A 13,964-nucleotide genomic window follows, 5' to 3' on the forward strand; every position below is an offset into this window, starting at 1 on the left:
TTTTTATTTCAGAAAACCTTGAGTTTTATAGATAATCCAAAGAGGCCGAGAAAGTTTCTTTGTTTTAAATTTTAAAGGTTTTGTATTTTAATCTTTAATTTTTTTAAAGGCATGTTTTAATCCTTAATTTTGAAATTTATTGAGTGAACGATGCTAAATAAATTTTTTTTTTATATTATTTAGATTTTAGGAGTTTTATATTTTAATTTTGTAATTTATTGAGTGATAGATGTAAATCTGATTTTTTCTCTATGTTTTAGATTTTAGGGGGGTTTATTTTAATTTATATTTTTATAATTTTATTTTTTTTCAAGCTTTAAATTTTAGGGATTTTGTATTTTAATTTTTATTTTTGTGAATATATGCTAAATTTGATTTTTAGATATTTTATTTTTTAATCTATATTTTTGTAATTTATTAAGTGAATGATACTAAATTCAATTTTTTTCAGGTTATGCTTAGATTTTAAAGGCTTTTTTATTTTAGTTCTCATTTTTTATAATTTATTGAGTGAATGATGGTAAACTTATTTTTTTTTAAGTATGCCTAGATTTTAAGGGTTTTGTATTTTAATTTTAATTTTAATTTTTAGAATTTATTGAATGTATTTAAATTTTTATTTTTGCTTGAGTGAATGCATGTTAAATCCAAATTTTATTTTTTTTATGCTTAGATTGATTTTTTTTATCAAAATACTAAAATTTTGATCATGTGTTCAGATTGTCCCTGAAAATGACCCAAACGCTACACACGTGGATAGTAGTGTTTTAACATGGTTGATGCAAAAGCTGGACAAGAATACTTTGTAATGTCCAAGACTATGTCAGAACAAAACTGAACAAAACAGAGTGTTCTTGACCATGGCTGTCCCCGAATCAAGTGCCTCTCGACAACCAATAGTGGACGCCGCTAAGCCTGGAAATAGGTATGGTAGGGACGGGGGTTTAAAAACATTTACTAAGCGTAGATTTGATGAGAGAAAATCTCACACACACCTGTGCATCTGCGAGAGAGTCTCTCTCTCTCTCTCTCTCTCTCTCTTCTCTTTCTTTGTCTTCTTCTCCTCAAGAATTATATGTTAAAACTATTAAAATTAATATTAATTTTTTTTGGTATTTTTGTATATATTAAATTTTTTCCGAATTCAGCCCTGCATCTTATTGAAATTCTGCCCGATACTATGCGCCGATACTGATAACTGGTTCCTGAGGCATCGATGCCTTGCCTGTAGTTCTATTAGAAGGAGGCGGTGGAGGGTTTGTGCCAGAAACCATAGCAGGAAACAATAGAAAATGGCAAAAATGGCTTCTAACAATCAACGAAGGGTAGAATCGTCTATTGACTTGAGGGTTAATGCTATGAGGTTGATCCAAGCTGGTGTTTGTGATTTATTTGCTTAACTTAGGTGCCTACTTGTAATATCTGAAAGGTCAGGTCGTGTTTGTAAATAGTTAAAATCTAGGCGGGGTTTTGTAATTTTTTTATTTTTATTTTTAAGTAATGAGGATAAGGGCGTAAATCATAATGTGTTTTAGGAACACGTGTGGTTCGCTAAACCGCAGGTGGGGTCCATCGTAGATTCAGTCCACAAGGAAAAACCCAAAAAGAAAAAAAAAAAAGGTGAAGATTGAAGAAGGCTACCACTAGCCGTTACGCTACGTTTACCCATCAATTATCATATATGACCGTTGGGAAGATGCATTGAGCGACGCCACTTGGGTCATGGCTGCTTTGCTCTAAATTCTTGGTAAAACCCACAAACCCGTCAGAAGAAGAAGGGTGGGGGATACAGTTTCAAGATCTGAAGATGGTAGCTAGAACACCCACGAAGGACGGGAGAGAGAGGAAGCTGGCCGACTCTCTCAACCCGAATCTGGTCAGGGAGACAGTGAAGAAGGTAAAGGGAGGAGGAGGAGTGCTTCAGGAATCATTCTCAAACGGTTTCGTTTAAAAATTTTCATTTTCTCTTTTCCATCTTCCTCTTCTATTGTTTCTAAAAAGGGTTCTTTGGTGTGCATCCATAAGGTGGATCGAGCGATGGCCAGGTTGCAAGAACTGCAGTACGCTGTAACAGGAGGCAACAAGGTGATCTCGGGTGTCGCTCTTAGCCCCAGGAGCACCAGAGGGTACATCAAAACCAGCATGAGATGCAAGCAGGAATCTCTCAGGTTCTACCATGGTGGCCGGCTCCCCATTTTCTCTCGCATCTCTTCAGAACTGGATGTTTGTGTTCCCTATTCATTTATTTGATTATTTTTGTTTACTTTTTAGGATCCGGAATTCCGCTACTCGAAGGCCTTCGACTTCAAGAATAGGACCATGTTCAAGCGGTATGTTTGTAATTGAATCGATGAATTTTCTTCCTCCAATGACCACCCCTTTTGAACTCCATCCTTGTTTTGTTGTTGGGGGGCTGCAGGTGAATGGCGCCGGATGTCGCTGCCGGCAATGCTGATTGGCGAAACAGTTGGCGAGATTCTTCAGGCGAGTAGATTTGCGAAAGAAGCAGTGAATGCCGTTTCCACGACCCTCAATGGAAACGGTTGTTGCGATGATCCCAAAACACCCGTCGCGGCCGGACTCAGGGCCACCAACTTGGAGCTGCAAATGAAAAGGAAGCGCGAGAAGCAGAAGAAAGGCAGCAGCGGTTCCCCTGGTGGTGGTGGTCGGAGATCGCCTCCGATGTCGCGAAGAGCTCGCTCTCGAATCAGCTTCAGAGGTTCTGGAAACGATAGGAGCCCCTTGTTGGCAAGAAAAGAAGAAAGCCATCCCCATTCCGTTCAGCGAGTGTCTCCGAGACACACGCACTGGGCTGGCAGGACAGTCCTTTTTCCCAACCCCCTGTTTCTCTCCTCCTCCCCTTCCTCCCGCAACCCCAAACTTGTCTGCAAAACAACGAGGTTGATCGCCCCTAGAATCATGGCCCATGATCATCCTCCTCCTGCGGCACCTCACAAATTCGCCATCAAATCACCATCAGCATTGGCATCAACATTCGCTGTGAAGATCCGGTCGCCGCCTGTTTCCGTTGCGTCCATTTCTCCGTCTGCGAGAATCACGCACAGGAAATCGCCTCCACCCAAGAACAAGTCTGCCAACAAGCTGCGCCTATCGCTGTCGCCGGCCAATTTCGCAAAGAGGTTAGCCTCTCCGATGAAGATCATCTCCCTGCGGATGAAATCGCCGACGAGACTCGCGCTTTCGAAGAAGAAATCGCCTCTGCAGCTTCAGATGATGTCCAAGGCTGCTTCCAAACTGAGGATGTCCCTGTCTCCATCAAACCTGGCAAAGAGACTGACTTCCCCCTTGAAGAGCAGATCACATTGTTCTGGTTCGACTGCCAAGAATCCCAAGGTGGGAGTTCTTATTCCTGCAATCGGCGGCCGACCGAGTTGCTGCCTGAAGCAGAGGCCACCACCTTCAGCACCTACGTTGTTGAGCCAGTCGCTGGCTGATGACCATTGAGCTTTGTGTTGTGCGGACATTTACTTGATGTCTGTAGGTGATGGATTGGCTCTGCTACACTAAAAAAGGTTTCTGGTTGTGATCATCTGAGTATCTTGTGCAGACGTTTTCATGTGTTTCATCAAGTGTCATTTCTTGTACATTAAAAAGCATTCTTTCTTGCTACTAGAGAATAACAACAAATTGAGGAAGGTGTTGTATTTTCAACTGATTGTCTCCGAGATTTTTATCAAGCCCGCTGCACGAGAGAGAGAGAGAGAGAGAGAGAGAGAGAGAGAGAGAGAGAGAGAGAGAGAGAGAGAGAGAGAGAGTTTCTTCTGAGAACTGTTATGTTCAAAATGAACCTGCATTTTTATTTGGTCTCCTGATCTCGGTTTCTATTGGTCAGTCATGGCTTTTAAAATTTAACCTGACTATAATGAGACGGGAGTATCAGATGGAAAATGTTGTTGTATTTTCGACTGATTGTCTCCGAGATTTTTATCAAGCCCGCTGCACGAGAGAGAGAGAGAGAGAGAGAGAGAGAGAGAGAGAGAGAGAGAGAGTTTCTTCTGAGAACTGTTATGTTCAAAATGAACCTGCATTTTTATTTGGTCTCCTGATCTCGGTTTCTATTGGTCAGTCATGGCTTTTAAAATTTAACCTGACTATAATGAGACGGGAGTATCAGATGGAAAATGGTGCTGTCCCTGCTGAAGCAGTGTAGACCATCTCCAGCCAAGTGCATTTGGCATATGATGGGATCCATCCTACAATCGATCTTAACCTTCCAGCCAATGGCTACAGTTAGCCGCATTCATATGAGAATGTGAACTAATCCAAGTAACCGTCTAGATGCATCAGTTGGATGGCTAAGATCAACATAGATCTTCTGTATCACATGTCAAAGGACAGGATCCTTTTTGTCTCCAGCCAGTTCAGCTGGAGAGAGCTGATTAGTGTAAAAATTAGTAGTGCCAACAAGAAATGGTGCTGACTCTGACCACTGGTGGACCAACTCCAACCGGTGCAATTCAGCATTTAGATGTCATCCGTTCTTTGAGCCCAAGGCACTCTCTGTGAGGGAAATAAATCCTCGAACATGAAATGATTCGAGGGCCCTCCTGATATCTCATGAACAGATTGATCATAGAAAAATGAATGTTCATAGCAATTCTTATAAGCATATTTTCTCTTAATATCTCTTTCCGAGACTATGACGTGAGAGGAGAGGATGTTAAAAGGAGAACAAATAAGGACATTTTAATCTTTACTTGGAAAATCTCTGTGAAAGTGGTATTTGTTCTAAAACAGCTTTCCAAGAAATGTGGTTTTGTTGAAAACATCAAGTTCCAAATACCTCCTCTTGGAACCATGTCTCCTTTAGGTCGTTGCAATCATTACCTTTTCTTTTTGGTTGTATTCAGGGGGTGTTGTGCTCTGGAAATCTACAAAGTGGTCCGTTGCCTGCCATTGGCAGTGCACTTTGTGATGCAAGGGTATGTATATTGGATAAAATTTCTAATTGATGAATCCCAGTGTCTTGATGCTCTCTCTAACATGTAAGAGCGTCATAATTCTTTATCCATATTTATCTCTCCCATCTTGTTCACACATAATATCATTATCAAGTACGTGAGATGGCCTCAAAGGGGTTTGGCGTAGTGAGATGAGACCTAGGCTGCTAGGCAGATGGTCTAGGTCCAAATCCCATGAGCCTCGCCCCTTGTGCAAGCCGGTGACTCTTTGGGGGCAAGGGGTAGTAAACTCATGGAGTTTTACGTTACCAGGACAGCGACAGTAAGTATGGTAGACAAAGCGACGTGACTAGGTCTATGATCCTGGGGGGTGGTTTCTTCATGTAAATATAAAAAAAAGTACGTGAGACCAAAATTTCCTATCTTTCCATCTTGTGAACTTCCTACGTGAGCTATTGCAATTTCCTTGTATTATGCACTTGTAGTTGAGTGAGTGGTTTCTCTGCACTAGAAAATCAGATTAATCACAAATAATGCAAAGTTAACCAATTGCAATCTGATGAAGGCCAAGGAATTCCCCTGATCGACATCAACACAAGTATGTGAAATCTGCAAGCAAACTATCAAGAAAAGATTTCGTTCTCCTTCAAAAATGATTGACGATGTATTTTTTTCGACATAAACCAAATATAGGCAGATTTTACTTCTTTCCCAAGGTTTCAGAATCTATCGGGATCTACCAGTAATGAAATAGCAATCCATGGTTGAAACACTTATATATCGATTAACAGTAGTGCATTTTGAGAATCCGAAGATTGATTAAAGCATTCGACCTTTTCATCCCTTTGCTCGGTTCCCCACCAACAACCTATCCCCCAGTTCGTTTGAAGTCGAGTGCAGAAAGATAGCCCAGACTTCTTGATGACTTCACTTTTTTCTGTTGACGGTGATTCAAAAGAAAAGAAGACAGGAGAACTCCACCGTCAGGGAAAGATATTGAATAACCTTAGCCACCCGTAGGAGTCGTTCAGTGATAACCAACGAATAAGAATCGCCTAGCTCTGAAGTTTACCGTCAAAACCAAATGCTGAAAATGCCAAGGGGATCTTCCTATTAATTGATGATATAAATGCAGGGAAATGAAATCTCATCAAAATAGAAGCTAGAGAGAGAGAGAGAGAGAGAGAGAGATTTTCTTGAAATTTGAGAATTGACAAGTGAATGGAGAAAATCTGAAATTAGAAAAGCTTGATGCAAATGCCATGCTTTGCAAATTTATTCAATTTAAGCGTCCAATTTTAGTGTGACAGGGCATAAAGGGAGACAAGTTATTAATTAAATAGAGGCAGAAGAGCCCCTCTTCCCTCCACATGAACGATATGGATAAACTTTTGAGGGTTGTAAACGCACTATCTTAATAAAGCCACCTTATTCACTCATTATTGTTTGCAAGTTATTTATATTAATCTTTATGCAAGGAATACTATATTCGCCCATATCATTCATGTATTCATTATAAACTTTTATTATTATTATTGTTGTTGTTTTTATATTATATGTAATAATTTTTAAGATATTTTTTCTGAATTTTTCTTGAGAAAAACAAGAATTTTCAAAATCTACTGAGATATTTAATAGTCGAGAATGATATTTATGACTGATCTATAAAAGTATGGCATACCATACTTATATGTATATATTTGAATTCAACCTTTAATTCACATGTTTTAAGCATTTAGCATTAGGAATGAGATAAATATTTAAGTGCTTAACCAACTACTTCAATGATTTGTTACTTCCATTGTACAACTAAACTTAATATGACCCATATCATACAATTTGGTTTCTATCATGGATAATTGTTTAAATAGGTTTTAGCCTTATTCTTTTCAATGTCTTGTAAACGATTTCACAAGAAAGTCATTTTGTCGGATTTGCTAAGATATTCATTGATATTACTCCTTGTTTGAGTAAATCACATAATCATGCTTTAGACTTATATTCATAAATTTTTCACTATATATTACTCCTACATCATAAATAGTTGTTTGATTATCACAATGTATTAACACATGTTTATCTCTTAATGGCATCACTATCAAACGATTCTTATGTCACTTGGATTTTATATTAGTAGAAGTTAGTGCTATCAATTTTGCATTAATTATTGAATGTATTTTTATATTTTACTTCTTAGATCTCCAAGCAATTTCTCTAGTTATAAGGGTAAAAATTCATTCACTTATAGTCAAGGATTCATTGGAATTATAATTTCAATTTGCATCATTATATGCGACACATTATCTTTTATAAAATATCACATAATCTATAGTTTATGTCAAATGTTTCAAACTCAATATATAGCATTTCAATGTTTTTATCCCATATTACTAGTATATTGACTTAACTTATTCAAGATATTATGTCTAGTCAAGACTACCAATTCCATATCCACTAATTGGGATATACTTCTTCAAGTGTTAATTGACAATTTGACATTGTGATCATACAAAGTTACAAAGTGATTATATTTTCTCAATTTTTTTTAATGTAATGAGATTGAGACAATGTGTAACCATTTTTATGTTTAATTAATTTAATGCCAAATATAATATCACCCAAGTTCAAATCTTTCATATCAAACTTGTAAGAGAAAAATGCCATTTATACATTCTGCACTATTACTTATAATGACTATATCATCCACATAAAAGTAAATAATTGTAACATTGCTATGTTCTACTTTGGTATAAATGCATTTGTCAAAATTATGAATTCTGAATCAATATGTCAAAATCAATTTGTCAAATTTCTCATGTTATTGTTTAAGAGATTGTTTTAGACCTTATAAAGGCACGTGTAATTTGTAAACTTTTTCCTTCACATAGTACCACATAGCTTTTATGTTATTCATGCATATCTTCTCATCTAATTCACCATTAAAAAATGCAGTTTTTTCACTTAGCAAATTTTAAATTTAAAAGTCAAAGTTAATGCAATCATTGCTTTGATTGAAACAATCATATTTAAAGAAACCTATGTATCGAACTAATCAATTTTAGGATTTTGTTTACAACTTTTAGCAACCAATTTGGTTTTAAATTTCTTAATGGAATCAATAGGCTAAAGTTTTCTTTCGTAAATCCATTTTAATTCCAATGATTTAAAACTAAGGGTTAGGTCTACCAAAATTAATGTTTTTTTCAAAGATAAAAATTACTTTTTTTCAAATTTTTCTAAGAAGCATTGTAAGGAAGGTCATAGATTCTAAAAAAGAAACTCTCTATCCATCATGTAGAGATAAAAATGAGGACCAAAGTCTTTTGTTTTTTCTACCTTTTACTCTTTCAAACTTCAGAATTTTCATATTTGCAAACTCTTTCTTTTGAAACAGGTTTATGTTTAGTAGTGCTTGTTGATGCAAGGGATTTTAAAGTCCGGTTTTATCTAAATTCAAGTATATACTAAAATAACTTTGGTTTTAACATCCATAAATTTATATATTTTGCTTCTTTGGTAACCAATAAAAAGACAATGAATCAAGATTGATTAATTTTGGTTCACTAAGTTACATAAACTTTTAGATAATTTAGGTTATGTTTTCTAGCTTTTCAAAATTCATAAGATGTAGTTTTTGAGTTAGAATGTAGAACTTTATTGGAGAAATAACAAACACTAAGCAATGGATTACCCATATATCATATTACAATCTAGAACTAGTGAGTATTACATTGACCACATCTATTATAGTCTTGTTATTTTATTTAGTTGTACCATTATGTTGAGAAATATAAGGTGCAATATTTTGCCTATTTATCTAGTTTTCACAAAATTGATTAGAATCATTTGATAGGTACTTGCCTCTTCTATTAGATATAACAAATGCTATTTATACTATGAAAATTTTCAACCTCAATTTTGAAAATCTTAAACTTTTCAAAATTTCATCTTTACTTTGTGAGATAAACATAGACATATTTTGAAAGTAGATGTAAAAACATCCACAAACAAAATTTTTACTGGTTTTTGTAGAATTACACAAATGATTTTCTTTACAAAACTCATCTATGTTTCAAAAGTGGCAGGAACACCCACTAGTATGAGTTAGAGCCATTCCTCACGAAATAGAAAGGTGTAACCCCAACAAGGTTGGGATTCTTTCATTGGAAAAGCTTTTCACATAGCCATCTTGAGTCCTTTGGTCACTTTTGAAGTAAACCTTGAGTGGTGGAACGACCCAGGCTTAAACAAGCAAGAAAAAGAGTGTGAGTTGGTAAAAGATTGTATGCACAAACAATTCTCAAGAAAATAAATGAGAGAGAAGGTGAGGGATTACTCAGGCTTTTAGAATCCCTAGCCCTTTGCTCGCATCAATCTAGCAAAGTGATTGCATCATGAGCGCTTTGAGTAAGAAATCTAATAGAGTTTCACTACTTTGGTTAGATTTTTCTAAATGGTACTTTCCCACATTGGAAGAACTCTTCTTAGCTTGGAAAGGGAAATCTTAGCCTAAGAGAGGGAAAATAGCTTGCCTAGGAAATTTAACAAGAAAGCCTAGCCAAGGCACTAGCTAGAAATGAAAGGTTACCTATGGTCCTCTCTCTACAGTGAAGGAAGGTGGAAGGATGGCGCCAGACCAAAGAAGAAGACAATGAAGAACTTCAAAAACCCCAGGGATAAACTCTCAAGAGAGCATGAGAGAAAAATGAGCCAAAGATGGATTTGAATGGAAAGAAGGGGGTCATTTATACTCCCCCCGCCCCCCCCCCCCCCAAAAAAAAAAAATGTCTTAGGGTTTGACAACAAGTAGGGTACTTGTCGTTAAACCCCCTTAGACCTTACTCCATTGAGGGCATGTTTGTAGGAATGTCAATGGCTCAGGTTTGACCCGAACATTACGGTACCAAACCCTAAGGGTTAGGGTTTCATGGCAAATAAGAAGGATCAACTAGAATCTGGGTTCAAACCGAAGGGTCCAATTAATATATGGAGCTAGACATGGTCTGTGAAATTTCATACCAAACCTGGGCATGACTCAGAGTTTCAACTAAGATCCACAAATTTTCAATATAAAAATGATAAAAAATATTATTTTACCGGGTATATTCCACATCTGATTCATGTAATCCTTATAGGATCCGGGTATGGTTTCTCTTATGTGGATTCGATTAGACTCGAGTTCAAACCCGACACCATCATCTCAAATCAGGTTTGGGTCTAGTTTCACTTGGGTCTGAACCAAACCCAACCCGTTAACACCCGTACATGTTTAACAACAAGTAAGGTACTTGCTTTTGCAGGTTTGGTGGCAAGTATTATATATATATATATATATATATATATATATATATAAAATATTTTTGTTTTCTTATTTTTTTTTTTTTTTTTTATTTAGAGCTAATCTTAACTAGCAGTTAGGACTAGTCTAGCATCTAGATTTGTAGCTGTTAGACTAGTCTAATGGCTATTAGGCAGCCCTCTTTGGTATATATATTGGGGACTTTATCCCTTTGTATCTCATGCATTTGAGCATCAATAATTTATTAATTCTTTATGAGTGTTATGTGTGCTCTCTTGTGATCCACTCATGCCCTTAGTGTCTTCTTGTGCTTGTGCCCTTAAGTGGCTGATTTGTCTATTGAAGTCATGAGATTGGTGTTCTTGGACCTTCACTTGTGGGTTACCATTTCATTACATGGTATCAAAATCATTGTGCTATTCATCCTTGAAGTTGAAGACACAAAGCAAATTAAGTGGAGAGTCATCCACAGGGCCTGAGTGAGGTGGCTATAGGTGGAGGGCCAACCCTACTGGTCGACCATGATCTTTGATGGAGGGAAGCAACGTCACCTCCTTCCATATGTTCCCTTACCGAAAAACCCCCTTCTCGTCGAGAACATTTCTTATCTTTTTTTTTCTTTTCACTTGAGTTTCATCGGAGGGAACACCCACTGCACGTATTATCGTGGGTCATAGATCTCCAACTACACTCCATTGTACGACAGTGTCTAGCAGTTCCTGCTGCCGAAGAGACATTATAGCAGAGAGCTCTGTCGGAAGGGCCTACTCATCGAACCGCTGAGTCTCTTTGGTTGGCTGATTTTGATAGGACCTTCAATAATAGGCGGCGACAATAGGAAGAGGAGGAAGCTGTAGAGAGAAAAAAGAGGGAAAATATGAGAGGGATTAGGGTTTGAGAAGGGTCAAGCTCTTTATTTTTTTTTATTTTATACGATTGTTAATGTGTTTTTATGCTTCTACTTTTAGCTTTTCTGATTAATTCTGGTCTGAATCCTTATAGAGTAACTATATAATAACTTTTCATGTCATCGTTATAGAGTAACTATATAACGACAACATGCAAAGTCGCCATTATAGAGTAAACCTATTAACAACAACATTCTGGTGTTGCCGTTATATAACAACGACATTCAATGGCCGTTAAAGTGTTTTAACTATAATATTTAACGGCCATTAAATATTGTCACTATAGACTTAGCAATAATGGTGATATTTAAAGTCACCATTGAATACTTGCGTCTATAATGACAATATTTAAGGTTGTCATTATAATTTGAGTCTATAACGTTGACATTTGAAGTGTTGTTATTGTATTGTTTTTAACGACTTTTTTGTCGCCGTTAAAAACATAGTTCATTGTAGTGCTCCTTCACCAAGTGTTTGTGATTCAAGTGTTTGAGATATCTTCCTTATCCATTTTACATTCTTTATCTTTTTCTCTCTTCTAGTCTTCGGCTATGGAGGATAAAGAGTGTCATTATTGTGCCTAGCAATCTCAATAACACAAATTGTGTTAAGTGGTATGCTATTATGAAGCACCACATATAGAGCAAAGGCTTATGGGGATTGGTGGATGGATCCAATATGGAACCCAAGCTTGTTCTCACCAAAGTAGACAACGAAAAGGTTATTGAGCTTCAAGAAGAGGAGAAAACTAAGGCAGTGACTAAGTACAAAAAGAAGTGAAAGGAATGGAGAATAAGACACTAAAAAATAATGTCGTGGTTTATCAACACCATAGCTTGATGAAATTTGAATACACTAATGATGCTTGGAAATGTGTTAAAAATATGTACACTCTCAAGAACAATGCACATTTATGCAATTTGTAAGATAAGATTAAAACTATGAGACAAGGAGATATGGACATTAGAAAATATTATAATTCTCTATCAGAGTTTTGGGAAGAACTTGCATTGCTCGAACCAAAGTGGCATTGCCCTTTGGATATTGAGCTCTGACCAAAGCAAATAGATGCAAAGCTTTCTTATCAATTCATAAATGGGCTATGACCTAAATTTAAAGCCACCAAGTCAGATCTCTCTTCCATAGAGGGAAGATTTCCTCCATTATTGATGCTATTAAGGAAAGCATGAAATATGCTAAAGAATCATGCACCTAAAATAGATATAGAATCAAACTTGGATATATCTAGGCTAGGTATTTTATACCTCATTTTGTGAGACAAAACAATAAATATGAGAAGAAAATGAAGATTAATTGTCATCATTACAATGAACTGGGATACATCAAACTCTTGTGTCCTAAGTTGAAGAAGAGAGAGAAAAAAAAGGTAGCCTCAGTTAGTTCACTTCAAGAGACCAAAGATGTGAATAACCCTGAAGATACATTAATCATAAGCATGTCCCTATCTCAATTGGTGGAAGCACTTCAACCTTTACTTACATGGACATCTTCTTCAACTGAAGTCATGATATGTCTCTTTTACTCTAGTGCTTTATTTCATATGACCCCAAATCTAGATATTGTATCTGAATAACATACTAATTCAAGCATGTCTAGTGTATTTACCACTGACGACAAAACTTTTGAAATCAATGGAATAGAAAATTTTGAAAAGAATCTTGAAAGCTCTAAAAAAAATTCATTCTCAAAGTTAGATATATTAGAAAATTGAATTTGAACCTCTTATTGATTCTCAAATATTAGACTATGGGTATAAAGTCTCCTTCTCATCAAATGATTATTGGAGTGATATTTGTGGATGATTTTTACTAGACATACTTGAATTTTACTTCTTTATATATAAATCCAAAGTCCTTTTGCATTTTCAAAGTTTTCATAATAAAAAATAGATTTAACAATATTTCTATTTTTTGCTTGAATTCAAGGAGAGATTTTTTATTCAAAGAATCTAAAGATTATCTTAACTTACATGGTATTACACATCAAAGATCATGTTCATACACAACTCTACAAAATGGTTTAGTTGAAAGAAAACATAGATATATTGTTAAAACCATTAGAATCCTACTTATTTCAGGTCATATATCTATTTTTTTTAGTTGAATCTGCTTTGACTATAATGTGTCTTATAAATAAAATGTCATCTTCAACGCTAAAAAATATCTCATAAATTTTTTTTTAAACACACTCATGATTGTTCCATATTAAGAGTTTCTAGATGTAAGTGTTTCAGTTTGTCGAATAAAAATAAGAATTTTTTCTCCCAAACCATTCTATGCATTTTTTTTGTATGCAAAAAATCAAAAGGGATATAATTGTTATGACCCTAAGAATGAAAAATTATATGTTTCAAGAAATGTGTTATTTCTAAAAAGAAAATGATTCAGAAAAAACTGAGAAAGTAACTGAGTACTTTTTCTTGCTTTTCTCTCAAAGCATGATATTGATGACCATGTTTGTGAGAAATGTGATGATACTAATGATAATATTGAGGAAATTGATGATATGAGACATATCATACATAGTGAGGAGCAACCTGATAATGAAAAGGGTTATTTGCAGTATTCTAGACACATGGATCAACGACTTCCATGTGCATTTCAAAAATATTCAAAGAATGAAAGTGATAATAGTGTACTAACTAGATAATCTTCTAGGATATCCAAGCCTAAAAAAAGTGTCATATGAGTCATTCTCATCTAAGTATAGGGCTTGTCTTTCCCATATCCATTCCTACTTAGAACCCATATACTATTCTTAAGTTAAAGGGCATCTCAAATGAGTAGAAGCCATGAGAATAAAATAAGAAGTTAT

General features: G+C 35.7%; 1 protein-coding gene across 1 annotated transcript; it reads left to right on the forward strand.

Moving 5' to 3' along the window:
• The first annotated feature begins 2,028 nt into the window (after nucleotides 1-2,028).
• LOC149851290 (putative microtubule-binding protein TANGLED) lies at nucleotides 2,029-3,656 on the forward strand. Its single transcript, XM_090014504.1, has 3 exons — nucleotides 2,029-2,168; nucleotides 2,272-2,330; nucleotides 2,420-3,656. The coding sequence occupies exons 1-3, from the start codon at nucleotides 2,038-2,040 to the stop codon at nucleotides 3,463-3,465; spliced, it is 1,236 nt and encodes a 411-aa protein (XP_089870630.1). The 5' UTR covers nucleotides 2,029-2,037; the 3' UTR covers nucleotides 3,466-3,656.
• Nucleotides 3,657-13,964: the final 10,308 nt, after the last annotated feature.

Source organism: Nuphar pumila, chromosome 1 (genome assembly GCF_984573655.1).
Source record: "Nuphar pumila chromosome 1, dmNupPumi1.hap1.1, whole genome shotgun sequence".
NCBI lineage: Eukaryota > Viridiplantae > Streptophyta > Magnoliopsida > Nymphaeales > Nymphaeaceae > Nuphar > Nuphar pumila.

Bases quoted from the DNA above. Each gene is read 5' to 3' on its own strand.
- LOC149851290 (XM_090014504.1), top strand. From the start codon at position 2,038: ATGGCCAGGTTGCAAGAACTGCAGTACGCTGTAACAGGAGGCAACAAG. The intron at 2,169-2,271 runs GTTCTACCATGG...TTTACTTTTTAG, and splicing joins TGCAAGCAGGAATCTCTCAG to GATCCGGAATTCCGCTACTC. The intron at 2,331-2,419 runs GTATGTTTGTAA...GGGGGGCTGCAG, and splicing joins AATAGGACCATGTTCAAGCG to GTGAATGGCGCCGGATGTCG.